Consider the following 26,896-nt stretch of genomic DNA (forward strand, 5'->3'; position numbering starts at 1 on the left):
CACAAACGTCCACTGTACGTTCACTAGGTATTCTCAGAGCTAAACTAACTCTTCTGCAGTGTGCGCGCATGCACGTGAGGTGGAGCGAGCTGAGTGAAGGCAAGCAGGCAGAGGAGCAGAGGAGCAGAGACTCCGGCCCTGGAGACCAAAGCTACGGTCTCCTCCGCGTACTACGACCGCGGCCAACACTGTTTTGCAAGACGGGCTTCACTATACAATTCTGTTGCAATTCCGTCAAAATGCGCTAAAACTGAGTTTTTCAGACAGAGGGTAAATACAGGCATGTTCAGGCTGACAGTATGAGGAAGATAAAGTTTTTTTTTAACATTACAGCATGTAAACATGTCTTAGTGGAAACACAAAATACAAGTATGAATCTGAAAATGGGCATAATATGGGACCTTTAAGGTCTATATATTTTTTATATATATATATACATTGAATATTGCAACTTTTTTATAGACCTTTTTCAAACTTGACAACATAAACATATTAAATGGTTTGAATTTCCAGTTCCAATGTTTGTTGATGCAGTAGCTGACAGGAAATAAACTTGGACCGAAGCTGTTGCCCTATAATATATTTTTTATATAAATATTTTGAATATTGCAACTTTTCTATAGACCTTTCCAAACTTGACAACATAAACATATTAAAAATGGTAAAATAAAAAAATTCCAGTGCCAATGTTTGTCGATGCAGTCTTACAGGAAGTAAACTTGGACGAAGCTGTTGCCCATATATATATATATATATATATTGAATATTGCAACTTTCCTATAGACCTTTTCAAGCTTGACAACATAACAGTTTAAATGGTTTTGTATTTCCAGTTCCAATGTGTGTTGATGCAGTAGCTGACAGGAAGTAAACTTGGACCGAAGCTGTTACCCTAGCAACAGAACGGCAATTAAATAGTCAGTCATGCTTTGGTTAACAAACGCAGACACTCGGGCCGTTTAGGGTCATTATATATATATATATATATATATATATATATTTTTTTTTTTTTTTTTTAATATATTTTTAATATAATTTTATATTGCAACTTTTCTATAAGAAGTGTTTCCCTTTGAGGGTTTTTTGCAGTTGTCCCGCTGGTTACCGTGACAACGTCTTTACAAGAAGGCCCCTAGCAACCAATGGAAGATTAATTTATCGTTATAGCCTCTATCTAGCTAAATATTTACAACCTGTACCTTCAGTAGTGTGAACCAGGAGAGAAAGAGCAAGGTTATTTGCAAGAAAAAGGTATGATGCTCTTATAGTTCCTTACCATAAGTTTATTCAAGTGTGCTATTAGTATACTTCTTCTTAACTTAAAATAAGAGACTTTCAGTTGACTTTTTATGTAGCTACTTATCAGACATATGCCTAACAAAAGTATACAAAAGTATACTTGGCTCATACTTACAAGTATACAGAAATGGTTAAGTATACTTGGTTTATTGGCCTACTTGTACTTAATCTTTTGATTGAGATATACTTATTCATTTATTTTTTTGTTATATTGTATAGTCTTAAATTGTGCAAAATACATAAACATAAACATTAAAGTGTGGCTACATTAATTAAATTGTGAAAGAACAATATTCCTAAAGTTAATAGTGGAGGAGGCTATTTTATTCGCCTCAGATTAGTTTATAGGAACCAAAGAGAAAAGTTTTTGTTATCAAACTAATCAGGGATTATGCATACAGGCATACAGTTTTATTTACCTCAGAAAAGCACTTTATGTTGGTTTATTAACCTCTAAAGCTTTGTATATTGTTTTAACTTGTAACTTATCTCCTCCTTAATTTTTTACTTTGTGTAAGTTCACTGTTTTTCTTAAATTGTTCTTCTTTACTCAGAGAGGAGAAGCCTATTAACCCTGTAAAGCCCAAAGTAATCCTCAACCTATTTACACATTAAACTAAATTCACACAATACTGTCTGGCTATAGCCTATTGGGATCTCTACTTATCATACTAAAGGGACAATAGGACCCACTGACTATGTAAATGTTGTCTTTGTGTAATGTTGCCACTGTAGGCCTTACGGGGACGTGATGTGTGAGAGGCAGCAGAGGCTGATGCAGCAGGCCTTTGCTCTCAAGGAGGGTGATGGTGATGCTTGGAGTTCCACTGACACCTCACCGTGGTCCACTCCCTCCAGTCTGCACCGTGGCTTTAATAGTCCATACTACTCATCTGATTTTGAAGACCAGGCGGACTCACTTACAGTAGTCAAGACATCAGACAAGTCGCGGGGATCAAACACAAGTGGAAGAAAAAAAGGCATTTTATTTAACATGATTTACTATCTGTGTAGTTGGACTTGTGTTGTTTATATGTAAACATATTGGATGCAGTTCACACTTCATGAGTTTTATATTCTTCAAGGGCCCCACAAGCAGAAGACAAACCACACTGCAAACCTCCAAGTCCCGAAGTTGCCTGCGATCAAGCCCCTGCAGGTTTCAAAGCCGGGGATCCAGTCTGCCAACGTGAACTGCGTCAGGGTGCTGAAGAGCCAGGTGTGGGATCTGCAGCAGCAGCTGAGCAAAGCCAGGACTGAGAACAAGCTGCTGAAGACGGTCCAGCATCGCCACACGGTGGCACTGCAGCACTTCCAAGACTCTGAGGGCAGCCTCTCACAGGTTGGTTGGTTTTGTCCCTTTGCTATCACTGCTCAGATTTGAATCATTGCCACAAATGTTGTAAGGGCTTTTAAAGCTAGAGAGAAGATACTGGTATCATATGAAACTAGAAAATCTAAGGAATCCATTTATACCAACCATGGCATACTAGCTTGTCGCAAAGGAGGTTAAATAACGCTCCAAACATACACAATATAAATTTTGGCGAGGAAAAACTGGCACGGCCATTTTCAAAGGGGTCCCTTGACCTCTGACCTCAAGATATGCGAATGAAAATGGGTTCTATTAGTATCCACGAGTCTCCCCTTTACAGACATGCCCACTTTATGATAATCACATGCAGTTTGGGGCAAGTCATAGTCAAGTCAGCACACTGACACACTGACAGCTGTTGTTGCCTGTTGGACTTGAGTTTTCCATGTTATGATTTGATCATATTATTTGTGCTAAATGCAGTACCTGTGAGGGTTTCTGTACAATATTTGTCATTGTTTTGTGCTGTTAATTGATTTCCAACAATAAATATATACATACATTTGCATAAAGCAGCATATTTGCCCACTCACAGGTTGATAAGAGTATAAAATACTCGTCAAATCGCCCTTTAAGGTTCATTTTGAACAAATAAAAAATATGCGATTAACTATGGACAATCATGCAATTAATCGCGATTAAACATTTTAATTGACAGCCCTAGTTAAAATATACCAGAGTGAGCAAAATATACAAAATAGAAAACATATGCAAAATAGTAAATTTAAACATATAGAAGACAGTAAATATGGTTAAAATTGAGGTAAAAAGTAAAGAGTGTAGATAAAGTGGCAACAGTATATAACAGTAAATAAATGGCAGTATTTCTGGTATATATACATAGGTGAATGTACTTGAGAATATTGTCCTTAAAGGGGTTTATTGTTCATTGTTCAAGGCTCTTCCTGTGGGAAGAAACTCTTCCTCAGTCTTTCAGTGTGTGATTTGGGGAGTGGGGGGGATTTTTGCCTTTATTTGACAGTGTAGAGACATAGAGACTGGGTAGGGGGAAAAGAGAGGGGTCCCAAGGCTGGAATTGAACCTGTGACCTAGCGGTGATGTGGCATGCGCTGTAATCAATTGGTTACGAAGGTGCTCCAATAACAGCAATTTTCTAATCATTCCTCTTGATGCCATCCCTATCCCCAGATCATCACCAAGCACAGCAACGAGACCCGAGCCCTGCGGAGGTTGCTCCGTGAGACCCGCGCCTGTCGTGACAATCTGGCGAGCCAGCTACAAACCACAGAAAATAAGTTGTTAAGCACAAAGGCCAGCCTCCGGCGCCTACAGCTACTCAGCCAGAACAAGAGCCTGCTGGAGAGGGAGGAACTCACCGTCAGGCTGACCAGGGCCTCTCCAGAGCTGGAGGACAAGGACAAGAAGATACTGGTATGGACTGGAGGGGAGCAGGAGGGTGGGATGGTGGTGGGTGAGACTGTTCAGAGTAAGTGTGTGGGAGCAGCACCCGTGGTCACAGCCTAAAAATGGAGATTATATTTTACACCACTACACTGTAGATATAAATGGGAACGTGATTTTTTATGATTTCCTTTGTTCGCTTTCCACTGTAACGCTGTATTCTAGGACTTGGAGAAGCATCTTGAGTTGTGCCAAGCCTCATTCAATCGCCAAATAGTCACTGAGCAAAGAAAGATCAAAGAGGCGAGAAAGATATCCTGCTCTCTGCTAGAGCAAATATGTCAGCTAAATGAGGAAATTAAAGTAAGTTGAAAAGAACTGTTTCTTTACAGCATTAGCCATGTCCTAGTCCTTGTTAACATACAGCATTGTTTATTGTGCAAGCTTCTGTCTTGAGGGATGGTAGCACTTCCACAGGGGTTTGTATCCCATAATGACAATGTTTCGCATATCCCATTTGCCGTCAGACTAAGCATTTGTTAGAGAATTTGGTTAAGATGTTTGGATCAATATTTTCCACACACGATTGCCCATTAGTGAACCATACTGAGGGCTTAATACTTGTGTTTGATGGTGTAATGTGCTCTCCAATGACACTGAGAAAAACACAAGTTCTATGCAAGCATTTTCCAGGTGTAGATTTCAAAATATCTTAACATTTAAATGATATTTTAAACTGTCACATGGTTGCATTAGCTGCACATGTAAGAGAGATATCAGACTATGCATACAGTGCATCTTTTGTTTCCCCTTTACAGGATAGAGACAGAGAATTGGAAAAACACAATATTTACTACCACAGATTCCTAAAAGGATCTTCCAAAAAAGGTATACAAATATGACTCTACCTCAGTTTGGCTGTATCTAATTTGTTGTGGGTTTTGTCTGAACGTCTTTTCTGATTTACAGGCAGTGAAAACAAAATGGTTCAAACAGACGCATTTGTCCTTCTCCCCACTGAGGCGGCAAATCTTTTGGAGTTTGGATATACAGAGACTGAGGAGAGGCTGGAAAAGCAGGAGAGCTCCGTGAACTGGGTATGATTCAAATAGTGTGTGGTGTATTTTCAGGGTTTTTTGTACCTGTTTTTCCACTCGTTTGCCTACATTTACCTGAATTTAATTGTTGGAAAAGAACCTTTGCCAACAATTACAGCGTTACAGAAGAAGCGAACAAAGGAAATCATAAAAATCACGTTCCCATTTATTGGTGTAAAATATAATCTCCATTTTTAGGCTGTGACCATGGATGTTGCTCCCGCACACTTATTCCGAACAGTCTCACCCACCATCATCCCACCCTCCTGCTCCCCTCCAGTCCATACCAGTATCCTCTTGTCCTCATCCTCCAGCTCTGCAGAGTCCCTGGTCAGCCTGACGGTGAGTTCCTCCCTCTCCAATTTTTCAGACAAAAAAACATACATGCTTTTGTATCATCAAACCTGGACTACTATATCTCTCTTTTTACCTGTTTAAAATCCCACAGCCAGATTATTACCTGAATCTAGGAGGTCCTGTCATATCACTCCAGTTTTAGCATCACTGCACTGGTTGCCCATTACGTTTAGAATACATTTTAAAACTTTATTTATTACCTACAAGGCCATCCATGGTCTGGCACCAGATTATATCAAAGAATGTTATGCCTCCTTAAGCCTCACTTTTACTAGATGGCCTACACTTAACAATGTTTTCTCTTTTCACTATCGCATCACTTCACATTTCCTCTTTATATTACTATTTTATGGTGTTCTATTTCAACTTTGTTATTGCATATTTAAATGTTGCTTGTTTCCGTATTTTTATATGCACTTCCATATATTTTGCACTTGTATCTGTTTTGAACTCAAGACTTTGTTCTTTTATTGGCATTCTTTCTGCTTTATATGAGATCACTTCTGATATTTGCATCTTATTTGTTTATATACTGTATGTCGTTATTTCCTTTTCTTAAAGGACCACTGTGTAACAATTAGGGGGATCAATTGTCAGAAATGGAATGGAATATTAATAAGTATGTTTTCTTTAGTGTAGTGTGTTTTCGTTAGCTTGGAATGAGCCGTTTATATCTACACAGGGAGCGGGTCCTCTTCACGGAGTCCGCCATGTTGCACAGCTATGTTTCAAATGTAGCCCAGAACAGACAAACTAAACTCTGTTAACGTTTCCTGCGTGGGCCGGAGTCGATAACGTTACTCGCTCGCCTCACCACCGTCGCTTTCTCTCTCTTGCTTTACCACTCATTTCCCACGTACACACACACTCTACGCACTGGCTCTGCTCCAGATGGCTCTAGAGAGGGCTATTCGCGTTTTTGCATCGGCCACTGAAGCTTTCCAACGCGCTTGTCACACGGTGGAAGTTTCAGTTGGTTGCAATCTCCTCACCTCACCGCTAGATACCACTAGATCCTACACACTGGACCTTTAAATTTCACCTGCTTTATATGAGCTTATTTCTCTTATCCACATCTTACTCAATTATATATGAACTTATTTTTTTTTATTTTGCACTTGCACCTCCAACTGTTATGGGCATACATGGTGGGGGCTAAGTAGGTTTCTGATTTTTGTATTCTGTAAATCTTTTTATCTGGAAAGCACTGTGTGCTTAAGCTTGAAAAGTGCTATATAAATAATATTATTTCTGCTGAATGTAGTCGTGACGATAGGACTTTTGAAGACATTTCCTTACTTCTGGAAACTTGATATTTTTTTGTAATTTCTGAATTTGTTTTACTATCCAAATAGTTTAAGATTTTGCTCTCATACTAATAAAGCCTGTATATCATTTCAGTGTTCAGTGGAGTCTTTGGTAATAGAAAATCCAGAGACAGAGGTTTCTGCAAATGTCCCTTTAGAAGAGAATCACCAAGAGGATACTGAGACATGTGCAGGTGAGCAGTTCATTAATGTTACATTTACAGTATAATAACACACTACAAGCAATGCACACATACAGACTTGTTGAAAGACAAAATACCATAATCCACCAACAAATCTCTCACACGAGACAACAAACACCACAACATTAAGAGCAAACTTGAGAATGGGGTCTTATTGTAGTTGAGCTTAACGTGTGTGTAGCGACTACTATCAATTGAAAAATATTTGTTTTTAGATACCAGTGAGCAGAGTAGTTGTTCAGAAGAGAGCCCAGAATATCAAACTGAGGGAGATTGTGAGGAAGTAAAAGAGGCCCCACAGGTGTTAGAAGAAGAGCGGAAAACAGAGGAACAAGATAGCGAGACGTCCTACATTTCAGAAAAGTCTCTGAACCCAACTGAACCCGAGAGAAAAGGATCCAAGCTCCCCAAAATCAGACGCAATTACGCCGTTAAACAAACTATTGAGAACCTGCACAGTGGAAGGCCTGCCTTTAAACAAATTATTGAGAACCTGCACAGTGGAAGGCCTGTCTACACTGAAGAGCCCGATCAAGGTGGAGACCATCAGCAGTTTTTCTGAAATATTTCTCTGAATAAATGATTGTTTGACCAAAAGCTCCACACAGTCCATTGTGATCTATCTACTTTGTTTTAATCTTTTACAATTTGACTTCAAGGAAAACTACTCGGTTTGTTTTTGCTTGTGAATTCCCAATTTATAACATTACAATAATTCTTTATTTGTGCATATAATAAAACAAAGGAGAAGAGATAAATAACATAAATAAATGCACAGGTGGGTTGAAAAAAAAAAACCTGAGGGCTTGTAAAAGGAACCCACCTAACATTGAAATTAAAGACAGCTGTAATACAATTTACAAACAAACATAAATATTTTTTAAAAAGATCTAAAATAATGAAAAGAATACTATTTCCAAACAAGAAATGCTAGAGATAAAAAGACAGGAAGGGATCAATAATTGAAAGCTTTCTTTTGTTTTATTTCTTAAAAAGGCATGTCAACATTTACAACCCATTATGTTTTGAAATAATACAGCCAAAACATCCTCACAATAACTTAAAACAAAATCATAGAAACAAAAAGAACTAAATTAAACATCACCAAAATACTGTGAAACAGCCAACGCCAAAATGCACTGCATTTACATGTTGACCTGAAGCAGCTGACAAAAAAATTACATGAGCTAAATTTTGAGCAATTAGTTCGAGAATCAGCGTATTTAACTCAGCTGCCATCTCTAGCTGACGGCATGGAGACCCAGCGAAACCACTTTGTTGCAAACCACCAGCCAGCATGTGATTCCAACTCCACCTGAAGGGAAAGAACAGCTCTGTCAGTGAATGAATAAAGTAGGGAAAGTACAGCACACTGAAATTTACATATATACAGATCAGCACTGTGTTTGAATCAGTACAAAAAAAAACATCTAAACGAAAGGTTTTATTATCAATGTATTACAAAGAACGATTTCCTATCTGTATTATATAGTTATAGATTTCTGTGTTTATAAATTGTCTTTTATTACCTGCAACTCCTGTTGGGAAGGCCACAAGGCGCTCCACAGGGGCAATCCATTTACTGGGAACCACCGTCACTGGATCAGCGTAATACTTCCATATCAAGGAGATCATCAGAGCAGCCTTACAAATAAAAGAAAACAAATATTAATGCCTAATGGCTATTTTATTAGCTTCTCTTTATGCTAGCAATATCAACCTTTCCATTATATTTCTAAAATTGTCAGAATACTTTACAGTAATGGTGCCTTTAAATGACACTTGTCACTGTCGTGTACATAATATGCTTGGCGTTCAAGTGGTTAAGTTGTGAGATCACTGCTGCTAAGCAACGGCATTATTAACGTTACTGACGGCGTCTAGAAGCCACAGAGGCTAACAATTTAGCAAGTGATGCAGTAAATGAAAAGGCACAATGACAGAGGAAAACGATGAGGCTGTTGGGAATATCAACATTTTCCTCAGACATATAAAATTATGAAGAAAAACAATATACGACTAAAATTACAATATATTAACTTATTATGCTCCAAAAATTAATTTCCATGACCTCCTCCATTTCTGACATAGTCAACAAAACGCGTCACAGCTTGTGAACTCTGAGCTTTCAGAAACTTTCCCCTTAAGAGGTCATGAATACCACAAGAGGGGGGCGTTCATATGGACTCTTCTTATGAACACGGTAAACACAACCCCGTTTGAAGGCACCATAAATAACATTAACTGGAGGTTTTCTATCAAATAGATGGTCCGTGCGTACATGTTTGGTACTAAAGTAGCTCTCTGTGTGTCTCATAGCTGCATTAGAATCTACAACTAAATGCATGTGTGCTCCTACTTGCAGTTTCCACCTACCTGCAGTATATAAAAGACGATGTTCACAACCCATTTCATTTTGGCTTGTTGCGCTGTTCTTGATTTCACTGCAAAAGTGAGGAAATACACAATCGTTAGACTCAATAATACACTGATTTTTGTAGTGATGCAGCCTTTTTTAACACTAACCCAGTCAGTGCCTTTTCGCCTGCTGCTAATCAGATTGAACAACCAGGTCGTTTTACTTCATTGTTTGAATGACTGAAATAAATCAGAGATGTTGGCAGCGATTCAGAGGTCAGAGCACCTATTTTTGTACATTCACAATGAATGTGATCCACCCAGTTACAGGGTAGCATGGCAAGTATCACAAGAGTCCGTTCTTTGTAAGGTCTTGTATCATAACAAAACAGTTTCCTGGAGCATAACGACATCCAAAATGACGGATGGAATTACAAACTGACCTGACTGCTAATAAGGCTGTATTTTATTTTTATATGTGTGTGTTAGTTGCAATGTTCTGTACCTAAATTTGAGGAAAAACATTTTTATCTCTTTGTTTAATTCACTGTATTATTTTTAAATTGTCTTTGTGTATTACTGCCATTTCTGCGCAACAGTAACTTCTGTGTTGAGAGAAACTATTTAACATTGACTAACAGATTCTTTATGTAAGTATCCTGATTTAATTGTCTGCCTTTCTATCTCTGTGTTGGCAGAAGTTAATTAACATTGATTAACAAATCTCTGAGTGAAACCTTTGCTGTAGTATGAAGATACCAGTCCTGTGAGAAGTCACACCTTAACTAATTCAATGCTGATAGTTTCGATGTCCTTTCTTCTTCCTGAGAAGATTAGTTCAACCCAGCTCACACCTTTTGTTTAACCTGTTATTTCCAGTAACCTTGTATATAATCCTGGCCAGAAAATCTACAGCTTTGTGGTGAACTTCTGTCTCCACTGCACAGGGAATAAAACTCATTTGAACCAGCTACAGAATTGAACCTGAAAGATTGTTTCCTGTTTAGATTATGTTTGTTTGTCGATGTTATTCATCTTATTGTCCTCTTCCTTGTAAAAGACAATGAAGATATAAGTGGAGAGTTCCCCTTGATGAACACAAGTAGAGTTTGGGAGCCCATAGAAAATGAAAGTGATTGTTGGTATTTATTGAAGTCATATAGAGTACGACATGGGCTGTTTTAGCTTGGTCATGGGAGATTTAACACTGTCAGTGTGCAGTTAAGAGAAAGAAAGTATAAAATCGGAAACATTCTTTGCTCTGCTGTGCATGTGTATCATACTGAAATTCTGATTTAAGCCACTTCCTGTCTGCGCACAAGATAATCCTGAGGCTGAGGGCTGAAGGACAGTAACAGGCAGCAGCTGTTCCCACTGAACACTCAGTATGTGTTATCCAAAACCTCCTGCCACTTGCTGCGGTTGGTGGTTTTAATGTGTGAATCTGCCGTAGCAGACATGCACAGGTGTGGAAGTCACAATGTGTGCCTTTGACAGTAAAAACGACAGTGTATCACCACATATTTCCAAAAGAAAAGAAGCTGTGAACATACAGGGTGGACTAAATAACAGGAATACAAAACATTAGCCCGCAATAAATGCTCACTTTCTAGAGTTTATGCTCAATTATGTTCATATTTTGTAGTGTTGCTGTATGTAGATGTTACGGATGTTGTGAATTCAATGCAGCATAACAACAAAGTTGTAGTGCGTTGTAATTGAAGTAGGGCTGTCCCGAATACCATTTTTTGGGCTTAGAAGCTTGGGTGAGAAATATTTGAAGGTATTCGAAGCTTTGCGGCGCAGCAGGCTGTCATGTTTTTCTGTCGGTCTGTCTCCATCTCTCACGTTTCAGTGCCCGGGACAGTGCCGCTGCCGCAATACCGCACAAACACGCACCTCAACACACAACAAACAGTGATATCCGTCTGCGAATAACTAAGAATAATTATACATCAATAAAACAAACCAAAACTTTAATTTGGAGGTCGATTTCCATGGTAATGGTCGAAGTTTCAAAGCATTCGGGTCAGCCCTAAATTGGAACATCTCAAGGACAGTCTGACACTATTGTATTGGGACTTCATTTTGGGGGCTCCAATCACATTGTGTGTATACTATGTATGTCATGTCATGGTGACTAAATGTCCCTCACCGTGAGTTTTCAGCTTGTCTGTCATCTTGTTGATTTTGCGCTCCAACCTGGCATATCTCGCAAACTCATCCATCATGCTAATGGAGGCCTGCTCCTTCTTCATCTCCTGGACTTCAGACCTCATCTCACTCTCCTGCTCAGCATCTTTCTGCACCATCTTTGAGAGCTTTAAAAGAAGGGGAAAAAAGAAATTTAACTGTAGGCTAATTGTTTATGGATGCAGAGACTCTTAACTTTTCCTGCTAGACAATAAAAAGGTGGTTATTATTATTATCACCTATGAATGCTTTGTGCCTAGAATACAATAGAATAGAGTAGAAAGCTTTATTGTCACTGTATTAAATACAACGAGATTCACAATTGCCACTTCTGGTCAGTGCTTTAAAACAAATACTTGACAAGACTAAACGAGGCAGATAAAACATATAACAGGTAAAACACACACAGTTATAAAGCAAATTAAACAGGTAAAGTAGATGTAATAAATAAAGTGTTACACTAGAAGTATAAAATATAAAAATAGATGTAATGTAAACAGAAGTAATTGCAATTGTAAAATAGGTAGGGTAGATGTAATAAATAAAATATAAACATAAGTGTTACACGAGAAGTATAAAATATAAATATAGATGTACTGTAAACAGAGGCATTTGCACTTGTAAATAGGTAGGGTAGATGTAATAAATAAAATGCAAACAAAGGTAGTTGCACTTGAGGTGTATATTGCATCAAGGATATATTGCACAGACAAATGTCTTTCACAAACAGTGTATTAATATTGCAGATTTATTGTTTATTCAGTGTCCGTATGAGTTTTAAGACTAGCCTACAGATTTTGCAGCTATATTTAGCAATTACACAACTGCAAACCTGCTCTTTACATTTGTACAATGATACAGCACAAAATGTTCCCCCCTTATGTGTACTAACTTTACCAGGATCTCTGCTAAACCCCACCCTCTGACTGTAGCAGAGCAGTTCTTTCAAGCTAGATAGCATGACAAAGAGGGTGGAAAAAGGAGTGGACATGCGTCATACACAACACATGCGCGGTCTGCACTCGCCGCAGCTATATCTCTACTGCGCATGCGTCACACTCAAACTCAAGACACGTGTCTCATCCTCTTTCATTCAGCCTTGCTAAGCATGTAGCTTGAAGCTAAGCTAGTCAACAATAGTCTGCAATAATAGCCTACAATAACACCCATAATATATATATATATAGCTATAGCATGTACCTTCACGGGCACACACCTATATATATTCAAAAAACATTACTTACAAAAGAGGATATAGTCGGCAGGAGTGTTTTCATGAGATTGCACAGAAAAACTGAGCACAGCACAAGAAACCACGCGTAGCCTGACGCCATGTTTGTTCCTCCTTCTTCTTCTGCTCAGTGGTTCAACATCCTCCTTGTTGATGAGAGAGAGCTGCTAGCTTCCAGTGAAGTTACATAATAATTACAGGTTATTCTGGTTTTTGTTTTATAAAACCGCCTCGTCTTTACAACAACAATGAACTAATTTATTTATAATGTCATCTTGGTGTGTGTGCGTCTTTTATAACACGTTTTGCAAGGCGTTTAATCATAAAAAAAACAAGGATATACAGATACAGGTTTATTTATCCCCTCAATGGCATTTCAGTTTCTGCAGTCAGTCCACCGAGACATATACACATTCATACTGCACAATCATCAATGCACTATATTCATTTTTAACAGTCTCTTCTGCACTTTTTAATAGTCGTGTATCACAGCTGTTACGCTGCACTATATTCAGTTTTAACAGTTTTTCTTCATCTCCTTGTCTTTTTATATCTGGTATATTTTTTTTGTAATTTGTACTTTGCACTACTTACTGTTTTACTGCCTTTTTACTAACATGTTTTGCATTATGGAACTGTGATGCTGGAAACTTGAATTTCCCTCGGGATCAATAAAGTTACTATCTATCTATCTATCTATCTATCTATCAATGACAGAGGGAACACAAGTAGGTGGCATATGGGGAGGTGCAAGATCAATAAAATGTACAAGAATAAAAAAATATACCAAAACCTCCTGCCACTTGCTGTGGTTGGTGGTTTTAATGAGTGAATATGCCGTAGCAGACATGCATAGGTGTGGAAGCCACAATGTGTGCCTTTGACAGTAGAAAATGACAGTGAATCACCACATATTTCGAAAAAGAAAAGAAGCTGTGAACATACAGGGTGGACTAAATAACAGGATTACCAATACAAAACAATGGCCCTGCAAAAAATGCTCACTTTCTAGAGTTTGAAATAAAAAGCAATAAATACAAGAATTAAAAACAAGACGAGATAAAAGAATAAAGGAAAAAATAAAGTGTATTGCACATTACAAATTACATTCCACTAATGTACCCTAATTGCAAACACGGACAACCATTATATGGTTAGTGCAAAATAACATAAATATACATATCACACGCTCTTTAGATCTCATGTTAATGCATGTACAGCCTTTCTGTTTTAGCTTATAGGAAGATCTACTAAGATTTAGTGCATGGAGACTTTGGTCACGAGTGGGTATTATGAGTTTTATTTGTCACATAGGTCTAACAATCTGTCAAAATGGAAAAATAAAGGGGGACTTCAACTTTAAGAGGTTTCTTTAATCATGCACATTTTTGTCATAAGTGTGTTGAGTATTCAGCTTCATGCCAAGGGGACAATTTCCCAAAAACAAGTCAACAACAACAAGCACCTCACAACAAGAGTATGCTCAGACGTGCCAACAACATCTCTTCTGATCCCTTACATGTTTTAAATGGGGAATATCAACTTCTGCCCTCCAAGAGGCGATTCAGAGTCCCTACATTTAACCGCATCAGGCTAAAGAACGCTTTTGTCCATCAGTCCATCTTGTTGCTATATAATAATTAATGTGCTGCTAAAGACATGTAAATCCAGAGGACAGATGGTCATTTTGTAATGGCTTATGTATGAATAATTGTGATGTGTTTTTTTTTTTTTGTCTGATGGGTCTTACTTGTCTGTCTGTCTATGGTAACAGTATGTCTGTTGTATGTGTACACTGTTAAGAATTTCCCAGTAAAATAACAGTAAAGAACTGGCAGCAGGGTTGCCTTTATATTACTGAAAAATTAACATTATTATACTGTCGCTGAAAAATGTACAGCTTTGTACTGTTAATGAAAAATACAGTTTGAACTGAAAAAGGCTATACTAGACTTGTTGACACTTTTCCCAAAATGTCTGTCTCTAGCTGGCTACAAGCACAGAATGCAAACCAGAACAACCTGTCAGTGAAGAACATCACAGAGCTTATTCATTGATTTTCCAATCATGTACAATGTACAAGCCTCACATGTGCAGATCAGGTCCCAGAATTAAAAAAAATACAGCTTGAAACTGTTACTGATGATACTTTAGACAGTTGATCAGCAGTAAAGTGTTGTTTTTTAAGAATGCATTATAGTTCAGCTAAAGTAATTTAACAGGTTTTCTTTTGTATGAACAGTAAAGCATTGTTTTTAGCAATAACAGGTTAATACTGTTGAAATCCTGCTGTAAATTAACAGCAATTGTTTACAGTGTACTTTTTCTCAAACTGAGCTGCCTATGGATGCAGAATGAATTTCAGTGCAAACTGACAATAAAGCTGTATCGTATCGTATCTTGATGCCTCATATAACATTTCCTTGCATACACACACACACACACACCCTGGGAACAAGTATGTGATTAAATAAATGAGAGTTAGCTGACTGATTGGCACACAGTCCTGCCCAGACAGGTAAAGATGTTATGGTTCAAAAATGTGCTGCCTGGTCCTCCAAGCCAATCAGTGTGCAGCTCGTGGGCGGGGGATCACTCTCCCTGCTCTGCGAGGGTTTGGTAGGATAAGGGATAAAATATACATAGAGAGGGGGGATCCAATCCGGTTCCAGCTAGTTCTTAGTACTGCTCGGACGTTTAATGTGAAGTTATACAGACGGCTTGTGAAGGTGTAGACTGTAGAGGTGTACCGGCTGGCTGACCCACATATCTCATTTATCTTCCCTCCACGACACTGTGAAAGGCTCTTTATTCTCTTTATTATCTCTGAAAACCTGAGCAACAATGGGAAGGAAAGGAGCAAAAGTAAGTTTAAAATAAAAACACGTGTGCATATATGTGAAATATCTATTTAGTAACATTTGTTTTTATTTTGCTTAAATGTATCTTTTTGTTGCAACTTGCATGCGCTGTAATGTAGCCTTATAATAAAATGTGTCCATGTGCGTAATGTCCGCCTCAGCTCTGTCGTTTTGATAACAGGGAAGTGGCGCCTTTTTACTTAGAGTGCGGTGCAACCATGCTTCTTCTTCATCCCAACAACACGTTTTGCATAGTCTCATCTAATGCAAACTTCTTGTTTTGCCCAACCGTGTGTATCTGGATGGTGGATTTAATAAGAATAATATTAATTTGTCGTCACCGTGTGCTGTGAGATCAGACAAAGGGGTGTAACCACCACCACCGTCGACGAACAGGTTGCCATTTCAAGGAAATATATTGCGTAGTTGCCCATGTTTTATATTCAAGGAGTTATTTGCACTGTCGATTTGTGTGCTTTAATTCTTGTTTTACCTCTGTGTGGCTGTGCGCACTGCAAAAATGGTGCGCGTCAGACCTTGGTGAGGTGTTTTAGTCTTTTTCTTTTTGTGGAGTGTCATGGCAGCTGATAATATCCTCCATAAAGATAAAGACAGCGACACATCTGGTCGTTATGGAACAATTGGAGACATTGCATTGATGTATGTGAAGAAGAAGCGCGTTTGGAGGTGGAGGTTTTGGGGGGTGGCCACCTCTTCCCGCTTCTCTTCCCTATAATAAAGTAGCTCCAGCACCATGCTTACTGCACAAAAACATGTCTGATGCACAGCAGTGCTTGGCGGGAAGATACTAGAACTGGTTAAACCTCTTTTAAGTCAACGTGTTGGACTCCCCTCCCCACTTTAAAGGTTGCATAATGTCTTTGTAACTTCAGAGGAGGGAGAGGTGCCCATCCCCCCTCTACATGCCTTACACACCCACATTAGCTCAGCCGTGAATGGTGGCTCTTCCTAGCTTTTTAATTTATCTCTTTCTCTTTCTTTCTTTCAAAGGAAGCAAAAACCACGGACCCAAGCGAGCCAAGCGCAAAGGTTAGTATTCAAGTATTAACTCACCACAAACTAACCCAGACTGTGTTCTCTGACACTACCAACAACTTGCACCCAAATGAACATTTTGTTCTTCTTTCTGCCAAGACAAAGAAAAAGGTCTTGATCGAGACGGGATGTTTCTTTTTAATAGAATTAATGCAGCCATGTTTTAATCGTGCAAGTGATAAAACTGAGGTTCTAATGATGATAACGTCAATTAGTTGGTTTAAATGTTCATGTTGTGATCTAAACCTGGTTGGTTTTATAGGGTTAGAGGAACTGCACCGCCTCTAGGGGGCGCTGGTTATTATGCAGCCAGTCTCTTATTTGCTGTTTTGCCCCTCTCTTTTTTTTATAATATGTTTATTGGGTTTTCTTATTTTCACAAATGCAACAATAAGAATAAAAAACAACAACAAACAAACAAACACTGGTACAGCTCAGATCAAAAAAATATATATCCTCCTGGGAACTGAGTAAAAAGTGTCATCCAATTTCTTTTTTTTTGTGATTTCCTTCCTTTTTAGGGTTAGAAGTAAATCTTACAATTTAGGCTTTAAAAAAATGAATTTAGAAGATACAAAAAATTAACACATTATGGCTTTAGAGTGATATTAAACCAAGAATACATTCAACTTGATTGATATCACTGGAAAGCCCAGGGTGCCCTCTTTACAATATACCAGGGTTTGATGAAGTAGGTCAAAAAAGTAAAAGGATATGCATGTGGACAAAATGTCCACTACAGAGGACACATGTCAATGGGCTGGGTCTCAGGAGGATACAGGGGGTCATAGGAAATAGTCCATAGTGCAGGGAAGTCACAGGATATGAGTTCATGTTCAGGAGACTCCTTGTAAGATAATGGGTAGATCAGGTCCAATATAATTCAGATAGGGCTGCCAAATATTGTAGAACTGATCTGCTTTGGCATGTAGAATATTTATAAGATATTCCAAAGGGACCATCTCAAATATGACTTTACGCCAGCCTTGAACAGAGGGTTTCTTATCACTAATCCACTGTAGTAATATATTTTTTCTAGCAGCAAATGTAAGAATGTTACATATCCTTTTGTTGGCTGCAGTAGTTGTATTTGTACTTGGGATTCCTAAAATCAAAGACATTGGATTCATTTCTAAATCCTTATGAAATATCTTTTCCATTTCCCATAATATTTCAGACCAGTACTTCTGTAATTTATGACACAACCAAAGGCAATGGGTTAAGGTACCTAGTTCGGTTTTACATTTGAAACAAATCTTTGCCCCTTTTTAATGAGTGCCCTGATTCTTAAGTTACGTACGTGATGCCCTAAAATCTCACCATTTTCAGTATATGTATGGGTACTGTGTGTTAAGTTAGCATCACATAGGTTTAGTTATTTGTTTAAATAGCTGAGGAAGTCACACTTAAACTGCATTTAGTGTGATTTAGTCAAGTCAATTTTATTTATACAGCCCAATATCATAAATTTGCCTCAATCTATACAAGATTCGACACCCTCTGTCCTTTACAGTATAACAGTCTCATTGGACGAGGAAAAATGACACCAAAAAACTTTTAACAAGGAAAAAAAACAAACACCATTTTGCTACAAATCACACATTAAGCCCCCAAGATGAAAGTATAAGGTACAGTTATGCAGCATTACTTGTCAATGGTGATGATATCTCAGCATAAGAAATCTGAGTTTACTATTGAGTTCCCTGTTGAGTACCTATTATGTAGAGATATGTGAATGACTGCACACAGAAGCAGTTAAACTGTTACAAATAATACAATTTTGATGTACATAAAATGTACCAGTATTTAAATTTTCATTCTGATAAGGACACAACATTTTGAATTTGAAGGAGTTGGAAGAATTATTTAACAAAACTAATAAATAAATGGTTTTATTTATTTATTTTCCCCCATATTCGCAGTCATAGCACCCTCCAAACATTTGTCTCATCATAAATTTTTATGGAGGAAAATGTTTTGTGGACTTGTGATTCTGTATCATGTGTATCAATACTTTAAAATGACTGAACTAACATCTCATTATAGGTTGCAAAGGTGGTGGAGAAGGTGGAGAAGATGGAGAAGGGCCCAGAGAAACAAAGGAGAATTTCTGAGCGGTTGAAAAAGGTAAGTTGTGCATAGACCATGACGTTTAAATAAAAAAATGGTGCATATCGTACTATTACTATGCTTGTTTAACACATAATTGTATGTTGTGTCTGTGTTACAGCAGGCACAGCCAGAACCACAGGTGAAGACGGTAAGTGGAGAAATCTAGTGTGATCAGTGAAATAGAGCACTGAATCCATTCAAAATGCACTGTTTTATTTCTCCGTTGTGAGCATTTGACTGTGCATTTCAAGCTGCTTGTTTTGTTTTTGATATAGAAGGAACCTGCCAAGGCCAAAAAGCCAGCCAAAGCCGCAGCAAAGGCCAAGCCAGTGGCAAAGAAAGTTGTAGAAGAAGAGGAGGAGGAGGAGGAGGAAGAAGAAGAAGAACCCGCGGTTGAGAAAGAAGAGGCTCCTGCAGAAAACGGAGATGGCAAAGCTGAAGAGGTATATTACAAGCTGGCCTCTTCATGACTCTTGCCATGTGAAATTTGCACTGTAATATACAATATTCAAAGAGAACCAAACTGATAAAGCATGTTTTCTCTGTCCTTCATCAGGCTGCAGCAGCAGATGAGGAGGAGGAGGAGGCGGAGGAGGCAGAAGACAAGGCTGAGGAGGAAGATGATAAAACAGCAGAGTAGTAGTGACACCTCTAGACTCATGTGCCAGGGCTCCCTGTACCTCGTTTCTTGTACAATGCAGAGAATATTTTTATCTACTATTTTCATAAGACAGTAATGTTTTTAGGCAGACGTGCATTTTTAAAAAACAATACTACAATCTCCATTCAGTTTCATGGCCTCTCGGTCAGGTTGTGTTGGTTTGTTTTTCTGTCTTGTCTCTTTGGCTTCTTATTTTGCCTTTTAGGTTGTAGTTTTCTGCATGACATGAAGTCGTGCCTATATCAGGAATTTGATGTTCAACTCCGGGAGAGTTTACCCGAGACATTCCCGAGGCGTCTTGAGGGACTTTGTAACCTGTACTGTTTTGGAATTTAATACATCGTAATACTATGTGTTTGATAGGGAATAGGATGATTGAAAGTTGTGATCTATGCTAAAGAAAAGTCTCGTTCACAACATTCACTTTAATCATGTTCACTAGTACTGGACTTGTGTTTTTTATGCTGTCATTTGATGGTACATTTCAGGATGGTTAGTCTAATCCATACTCAGCTGTGCTCAAAACAATGCATTACAGAGCTAATCATACTGGTTTATCCTTTTAGGATTACTGTATTTTCACCTCAGTCTACAAAATGTATATGCCACATATTTGTGGATATATCCATTGCGGTTTGGGGATTTCTCTTCCAATGTACAGTTTCCTCCGTTTTTTATAAAAAGGAAAAATAAAATAAAAATGTTTTCTTTGTTATGAATGGTATAAAATGCCAAATAAAGTGGGAATTCCTCTAAAGTGTCTTTTTCGTTTCAATTATTTACGTGATCGAGTTAAAAGTATTGGTTTCAGATTTTTTTTTTTTATTAACTGAAATTAATTGTTATAGTTATTTCAACCACTTCAGTGAGAAGTAGCTAATAATGGGCAGAACTGCACCGTCTCAGGTTCAATTCCTCTCCCCCAATTTTGAGTCTGTCTCTACACTGTCAAATAACAGCAAAAAAAAGGAAATACTTATGTCTGGAACTAAGTTTAATTTCAATTTCAAACCCATTTTCCAGTATAAATTATAATAGGATTAGTGGAGACTTTTGGATATTAGGTTTATATATGTGAATTCAAAAAATCTTGGACATAAACCTAAAATAGGTGGACTGATTTGCTAAATGCTCAATCTGTACTTAGTTGCATCATACAGTACACATTCATATAAATACAGTTACTGATCCACAATTGACCTCACTGTGGAGCCACGGACTTTATTCAAATCAGTATATTTATGGAAATGTAAATTATTATGAGAAACTGGAGAAATCCAGGTGAGCTGTCTTTTCAGGAATGGTTCACAGAAGTGGCATCATACGTCATAAATTGGGAGACTATTAGGAATACATTTTTAATCTGGACAGATGTTGAATTAAAGCACATACCATCACACAATGATCGCACATACACACTATGTTTCTGAGAATTAATTGGTTGCTTGTCAATTAGATTAGATCATGGCGCAGATTAATGTAAGAATATATATTTGATTTGTTTCTTTTGTTTTTTGTTTTGATTTTGTAGATATTTTATATTTATATCATTATTTTGCATATAGGGGAAATTTGATTTCCTGACCAAAATGTGACAAAGTAAAAAATCAATAAAATACGAATTACAAAAAAATCAATAAAATACTAATTACAAAAAAATAAAAAATAATACAGTGTTACTGGTGAGTAAAGTAGTAATGTTCAAAATTCAAAATAATGGCTGTTTAACTTCATTGTTTACAAATGTAGCACAGGGCTTTACTAGTTGGGTTAAAAACAAGGTGTTACATTCACAGTCATGCAGTTATACCAGACAATATACAAAATACTGAATGTTGGTAAAAATCTTATTTTTAGCTTTATATTTAACAATACTTGCTCTGGTTGTTTCATTTTCATCATTTTGATATAGGAATGATAACTATACTTGCCATGTAAACTAATATTACGCTGACAGGTGAGTGATAGATAATACCAATGCTTACCCTGTGTGTGTGTGTGTGTGTATATACAGTATATATATATATGTAGAGAATTCTATGTCTTTTTTAATTCTGCACGCCACCAACAGCTCTACTCTGCACATTTATAGACTGGTTTTTACTGTATTATACCAATAATGTAAAGCATTATTTTGCACTTTAGTCTATTTTTAAAAAACCTCTCTACCTTAGTTCTCATCCCACATCATATTCCATATTTGACATTTCTTAATCCCCTGGTCTCTACTGTATATCTCCTATATTTTATTATTCAGCACTATATCACTTTTTGCACTATATTCACATTTTTAATAGTCCTGTATCTCAGTTGTTACCCTGCACTATATTCAGTTTTAACAGTTTTTCTTCATCTCCTTTTAATTTTATATCTGGTATATTTTTATCTATCTATCTATCTATCTATCTATCTATCTATCTGTTAGGGATCTAAGTCTGATTCAAGATTCAAGATTCAAGATGTTTATTGTCATGCCGGTTATACAAGTACAATCATGTGAAATGCTTTTTGCTGAAAAGCTCCATTAAAAATAATAAGTTATATTACAATTATAAAAGGAAATACTTTGTACAAGGCATATTAAGAACATATACATATCAGGAAGTATAAATGTACATATATAAGAAATACTTTGTACAAGGCATATTAAGAACATATACAGTATATACAGTATAAGATATATGATTTAAGTACTTTTTGTGTGAGGTGTTGTATGAATTATCTATCGATGTTTAGTTCTTGTGGCCACTGTGTGTTGGTGTATTGTTGGTTTTGTCTGTGTTTAAATGCATAATAAAAAATATTGTTGAAAAAAAGAAATTGATAAAGCAAATTTATCAATCAAGAGATTGGTAAAGCAAATTGGCAACAATTACTTATGACGTCATGCGCAGAACTCACAACCTTGGTTAGAAAAAAAGGGGGCGGCCGTTAGATCACTGCGCCGTGTGTAATTAATTTTATTATTTTTATTTAAATGTTTTTATTTTTACTCGTGGATTTGGAAATTGTGTCAACACTTGACTTCCATAAAATAATGCAAATGTTGACTTAGACTAAGCTACTTTTTAAATTCTGCACACCACCAACAGCTCTACTCTGCACATTTATAGACTGTTTTTTACTGTATTATACCATTACCAACATGTTTTGCACTATGGAACTGTGACGCTGGAAAATTTAATTTCATTCGGGATCAATAAAGTTACTATCTATCTATCTATATATCTATCTATCTCTGTGTTAGGGATCTAAGTCTGATGTTTAGTTTGTGTGGCCACTGTGTGTTGGTGTATTGTTGTATTTTGTCTGTGTTTGTTGTTTAAATGCATAATAAAAAATATTGTTGAAAAAAGAAATTGATAAAGCAAATTTATTATTTACTTAATCTATGTTAATACACAACATTTTGTAGACATTTTAAGTTTACCTATATGTTGTATTAATAATCTGAATCTGCAAAGTAACTACTTAGGCTATCTGTGGAGTAGAAGTATAAAGTAGCATAAAATGGTATTCAAGTAAAGTACAAGTACCTCAAAATTGTACTTAAGTGTACAGTTACACTCAACCACTGCCAAAAAAACTAGGACTTGGGCACTATAAACTCACCTCTTTGTACTACAAATAAATAAAGTCACTCATGATATTACTGTGTACAATTTTACAAAATTGATAAAGATTGGTAAAGCAAATAATTGGCAACCATTACTGATGACGTCATGCGCAGAACTCACGACCTTGGTTCGAAAAAAAAAAAAAGGGGGCGGCCGTTAGATCACTGCGCCGTGTGTAAATTAATTTTATTATTTTTATTTAAATGTTTTTTATTTTTAATCGCGACTTTGGAAATCGTGTCAAAACTCGACTTCCATAAAATAATGCAAATGTTGCTAACCAACAGGCTAACGTACACTCTCATATTAGTAATATTATGCAATATGATGCATACTCTTACGTTAAGTAATATTATTGTGTCTTTCCCCCCCTTGAAGACTGGATTGATGATTTTACAAAATTGATAAAGCATATTTGAGCAAATACCAATGGAATATCTAGCATGTAGATTTAAATGTAAAATGGGTGATTTCTTCGACATCCTATTTCAAATATGCTGGTAAAAGACTTACAAATATTGTACTAAAGGGTCTGATAGATTGCAATATTGAAAATTCGCAAAGTGATATTTTTGGGACATAAGGCGAGATATTGTCGATTTACTATTATTATTATTATTTATTATCGAGTTACTCACTTATTTATTTTGTTTTTTTATTTCTCTTAAAATGTTATTGTTGCATCACTGTCTATTGTAATCAACTGTAACTGAGTGCTTCCTTATCCTTATAAATATACATACATTGATACTATGATATTTTCTACTACATATTTATGTGATTGTACTATTTATCATCTAAGTCTGATGTTTAGTTCTTGTGGCCACTGTGTGTTGGTGTATTGTTGGTTTTGTCTGTGTTTTAAATACATAATAAAAAAGAAATTGATAAAGCAGATTTACCAATCAAGAGATTAAAGTAAAACAAATAATTGGCAACCATTACTGATGACGTCATGCGCAGAACTCACGACCTTGGTTCGAAAAAAAAACAAGGGGGCGGCCGTTAGATCACTGCGCCTTGTGTAAATTAATTTTATTATTTTTATTTAAATGTTTTTTATTTTTACTCGCGACTTTGGAAATCGTGTCAACACTCGACTTCCATAAAATAATATCAACGTTGTTAACCAAACAGGGCTTAAACGTACCAACTCTTTTGTTGTCGCTCCTCCCCCACCCCGACCCCCTTGTTCCTGTGTTCCTCCGCTGTGGGCGGAAGTAAGTCGTATCGCTTGTGCTAGCTAGGGCCTCATCCTTCCAATGGCGACTGCAAACAGGCTGAATAGAAAGCGGGAGCAGCAACCGTGGAGGGGGTCAAGAAGAGAGCTGTGTAACTGAAATTAAATAAATATATCCGGTAGCCATAAAGTTAGCCTAACATTTTCTTTTCAACCTCTTCCAAAAATCACAAGGCTGATTATTCAATGGCCAAAAATCGGAACATTTCGCTCCTTGAGTCGGGTAAGAAGCCGCAGAAAGTAATCCCTAACTGATCATTTAAACTACTAACTGATAATCCCAACTGCTGTTTTTCTAACGGTCACTAACTGTCCAAATTTGTTTTCAGAGCTCTATTACTTGATCTCTCGTTTCCTAACAACGGGTCCATGTCGGAGAGCGGCTGAGGTGAGAGCTGCTTTTTTTACACTAGTAATGTATTTAAAACAATAGCTAGTTTATAATAGAGTTAATAGTCTAATCTGAATTACCTCTTTTAATCCACTGCAGGTCCTGGCGAGCGAACTAGAGGAATATCAGGTGTGTATATCTGCTGCTAACTGTTGTTAACGGCTGCTAACTGTTGTTAACGGCTGCTAACCGTCGAGTCTGGGGCTTCAAACTTGTGTCAGTTACTCGACTTTTTTTAATGACATCACACGTTTGACATCAGCCGGCTTTATTTACTATTTTAATGTGGTGTTTTCTTACCAAGCTGTTGTTTTTTTTAACAGCTTTTACCTGGGAGATTGGACTGGCTTGGCAACGAGCACCCGAGAACATATGAAGACGTGGTGAGATTTAATATTATGTTATTATTAAGGGTTGTTTTTGTCTTGTGTGACACTGATGGGACTCTGTGTGCATGCTTCTTGTTTACGCTCTTTGTTCTTGTTTCCTGCTGGATATAATGTTGGATTCTCTTAAATTAGGGTTATTTACGATGTCTTAAATCGTTCCCCGCTGATTTAATTTGTCAAGATTGAACTGGTCGCTCAGATAAACTAGTATTTTTGGATAGAGAGGGGGTTTAATATTATTTACTGGACTGACTCTGTTGTACTGCAGAAAAGGGTGGGTTAGTTCGGCTTCTTTGCTTACGTCGAGACGTTCTCTCCGCTCGGCCAATCAGAAGCCGAGATGCACTGTCGCTGCGTTACTTAGCATGTGACCTGCGCTGTGATTGGTCCATAAAAAAAAAATGAAGAGACATATTTGCATAATAAGCCACGCCTCTCAGAAAAAGGAGTTGAGAAGCACACATGAAACTAACCCTCTGTCAGACATTTATTCTTACAAAACTGTTGAGGGCAGTTTCTGGAATGTTACATACAACTAAAGACCTCACTATGTCATTAATATACGTACCTATATGCATAAGTGTCAAATGAAGAGATATGCAACATAAATGTGGTGTTTTTTTGGTTACAAGTTTTCAAATGAAGTTTTTTTGGCATTGTTGTCTTACTAAAACATCTGCATTAGGGCAACTAACAGCTATTTTAATTTTTGATAAATCTGTTGATTATTTATAAAAATATCAGAAAGCAGTGAAATATGTCGATCACAAGTTCTGACAGCCCAAGGTGACATCAATCAAATTGCTTATCTTGTTTGAATTTACAAGAGAGCAGCAAATCCTTACAAGTCTCCTTATGGATTATCAAAATTGTTGTTTGATTGACCAATTGTTTCAGCAGTGATCTCATGTCACTACTCTGTCTTTGTTGTCTGGAATATTGCTTACAACTAAAGACCTCACTATGTCATAAATATAGTTACCTATATACATAAGTCTCAAATGAAGAACAATGCAACATAAATGTCGTGTTTTTTGGTTACAAGTTTTCAAATGAAGCAGACTTTACCAGACTGACCAGACTAGTCTCCTACATTACATAAAATCCTACAAAAACCCAAATATATTAGGACAACTGACAACTATTTTTAGCAATTCCTTGCATTTAAGAAGGTTATTTGGCATTGTTGTTGTCTTACAAAAACATCTGCATTAGGGCAACTAAGGTGTCATCTTCAATCAAATTGCTTTCCATATCTTGTTTGAATTTACAAGAGAGCAGCAAATCCTTACATTTACGAAGGCAGTTTGGTATTTTAGTCTCCTTATGGGTTATCAAAATTGTTGATGATCGACCAATTGTTTCAGTAGTGATCTCATATCACTACTCTGTCTTTGTTGTCTAGAATATTACTTACAGCTAAAGCCCACACGATGTCATAAATATAGTTACCTATATATATGTCTCAAATCAAGAAATATGCAACATAAATGTTGTGTTTTTTTGGATACTAGTTTTCATATGAAGCAAACTTTACCAGACTGACCAGACCAGAATCTTACATTACATAAAATCTTACAAAAAAACATCTGCATTAGGGCAACTAACTATTTTAATTTTTTATAAATCTGTTGATTATTTCAAAGAAAATATCAGAAAGTAGTGAAATATGTCGATCACAAGTTCTGACAGCCCACGGTGACATTTTCAATCAAATTGCTTATGTTTGAATTGATAAGAGATCAGCAAATCCTTGAATTTAAGAAGGTTGTTTGGTGTTTTAGTCT

General features: G+C 37.0%; 4 protein-coding genes across 7 annotated transcripts in view; 3 read left to right on the forward strand and 1 right to left on the reverse strand.

Moving 5' to 3' along the window:
• The first annotated feature begins 1,102 nt into the window (after positions 1–1,102).
• Positions 1,103–7,603, forward strand: LOC119492032 (lebercilin-like protein). 2 transcript variants are annotated; one of them, XM_037776344.1, is made up of 10 exons: positions 1,108–1,249; positions 2,034–2,279; positions 2,385–2,641; positions 3,824–4,066; positions 4,262–4,399; positions 4,855–4,924; positions 5,006–5,133; positions 5,332–5,475; positions 6,892–6,991; positions 7,216–7,603. In XM_037776344.1, the coding sequence occupies exons 2-10, from the start codon at positions 2,051–2,053 to the stop codon at positions 7,560–7,562; spliced, it is 1,656 nt and encodes a 551-aa protein (XP_037632272.1). In that variant the 5' UTR covers positions 1,108–1,249; positions 2,034–2,050; the 3' UTR covers positions 7,563–7,603. The 2 variants fall into 2 exon arrangements, with proteins under 2 accessions (XP_037632273.1, XP_037632272.1); XM_037776345.1 differs by lacking the exon at positions 4,262–4,399 and having other exon boundaries at positions 1,103–1,248; positions 2,033–2,279.
• Positions 7,604–7,959: 356 nt separating this feature from the next.
• On the reverse strand, positions 7,960–12,950 carry get1 (guided entry of tail-anchored proteins factor 1). 2 transcript variants are annotated; one of them, XM_037776365.1, is made up of 5 exons: positions 12,796–12,950; positions 11,514–11,679; positions 9,377–9,444; positions 8,530–8,644; positions 7,960–8,315 (listed from the first exon to the last, which is right to left on the reverse strand). In XM_037776365.1, exons 1-5 carry the CDS (start codon positions 12,883–12,885, stop codon positions 8,242–8,244), a joined length of 513 nt encoding a protein of 170 aa, XP_037632293.1. In that variant the 5' UTR covers positions 12,886–12,950; the 3' UTR covers positions 7,960–8,241. The 2 variants fall into 2 exon arrangements, with proteins under 2 accessions (XP_037632293.1, XP_037632295.1); XM_037776367.1 differs by lacking the exon at positions 12,796–12,950 and adding an exon at positions 12,449–12,579.
• Positions 12,951–15,396: 2,446 nt separating this feature from the next.
• LOC119492037 (glutamic acid-rich protein-like) lies at positions 15,397–20,229 on the forward strand. 2 transcript variants are annotated; one of them, XM_037776369.1, is made up of 6 exons: positions 15,397–15,647; positions 16,655–16,693; positions 18,746–18,826; positions 18,930–18,959; positions 19,090–19,254; positions 19,368–20,229. In XM_037776369.1, the coding sequence occupies exons 1-6, from the start codon at positions 15,627–15,629 to the stop codon at positions 19,449–19,451; spliced, it is 420 nt and encodes a 139-aa protein (XP_037632297.1). In that variant the 5' UTR covers positions 15,397–15,626; the 3' UTR covers positions 19,452–20,229. The 2 variants fall into 2 exon arrangements, with proteins under 2 accessions (XP_037632297.1, XP_037632296.1); XM_037776368.1 differs by having other exon boundaries at positions 15,413–15,647; positions 19,087–19,254.
• A 3,865-nt stretch (positions 20,230–24,094) lies between these two features.
• Positions 24,095–26,896, forward strand: part of brwd1 (bromodomain and WD repeat domain containing 1) — a 28,614-nt gene continuing 25,812 nt past the window's right edge. Inside the window, exons 1-4 of the mRNA XM_037775189.1 lie at positions 24,095–24,552; positions 24,659–24,717; positions 24,820–24,849; positions 25,044–25,103. Coding sequence (XP_037631117.1) covers positions 24,516–24,552; positions 24,659–24,717; positions 24,820–24,849; positions 25,044–25,103 — 186 coding nt within the window. The 5' untranslated portion in view covers positions 24,095–24,515. The remainder of the gene's footprint in view (positions 24,553–24,658; positions 24,718–24,819; positions 24,850–25,043; positions 25,104–26,896) is intronic.

The sequence above is a fragment of the Sebastes umbrosus genome, chromosome 7, assembly GCF_015220745.1.
Source record: "Sebastes umbrosus isolate fSebUmb1 chromosome 7, fSebUmb1.pri, whole genome shotgun sequence".
NCBI lineage: Eukaryota > Metazoa > Chordata > Actinopteri > Perciformes > Sebastidae > Sebastes > Sebastes umbrosus.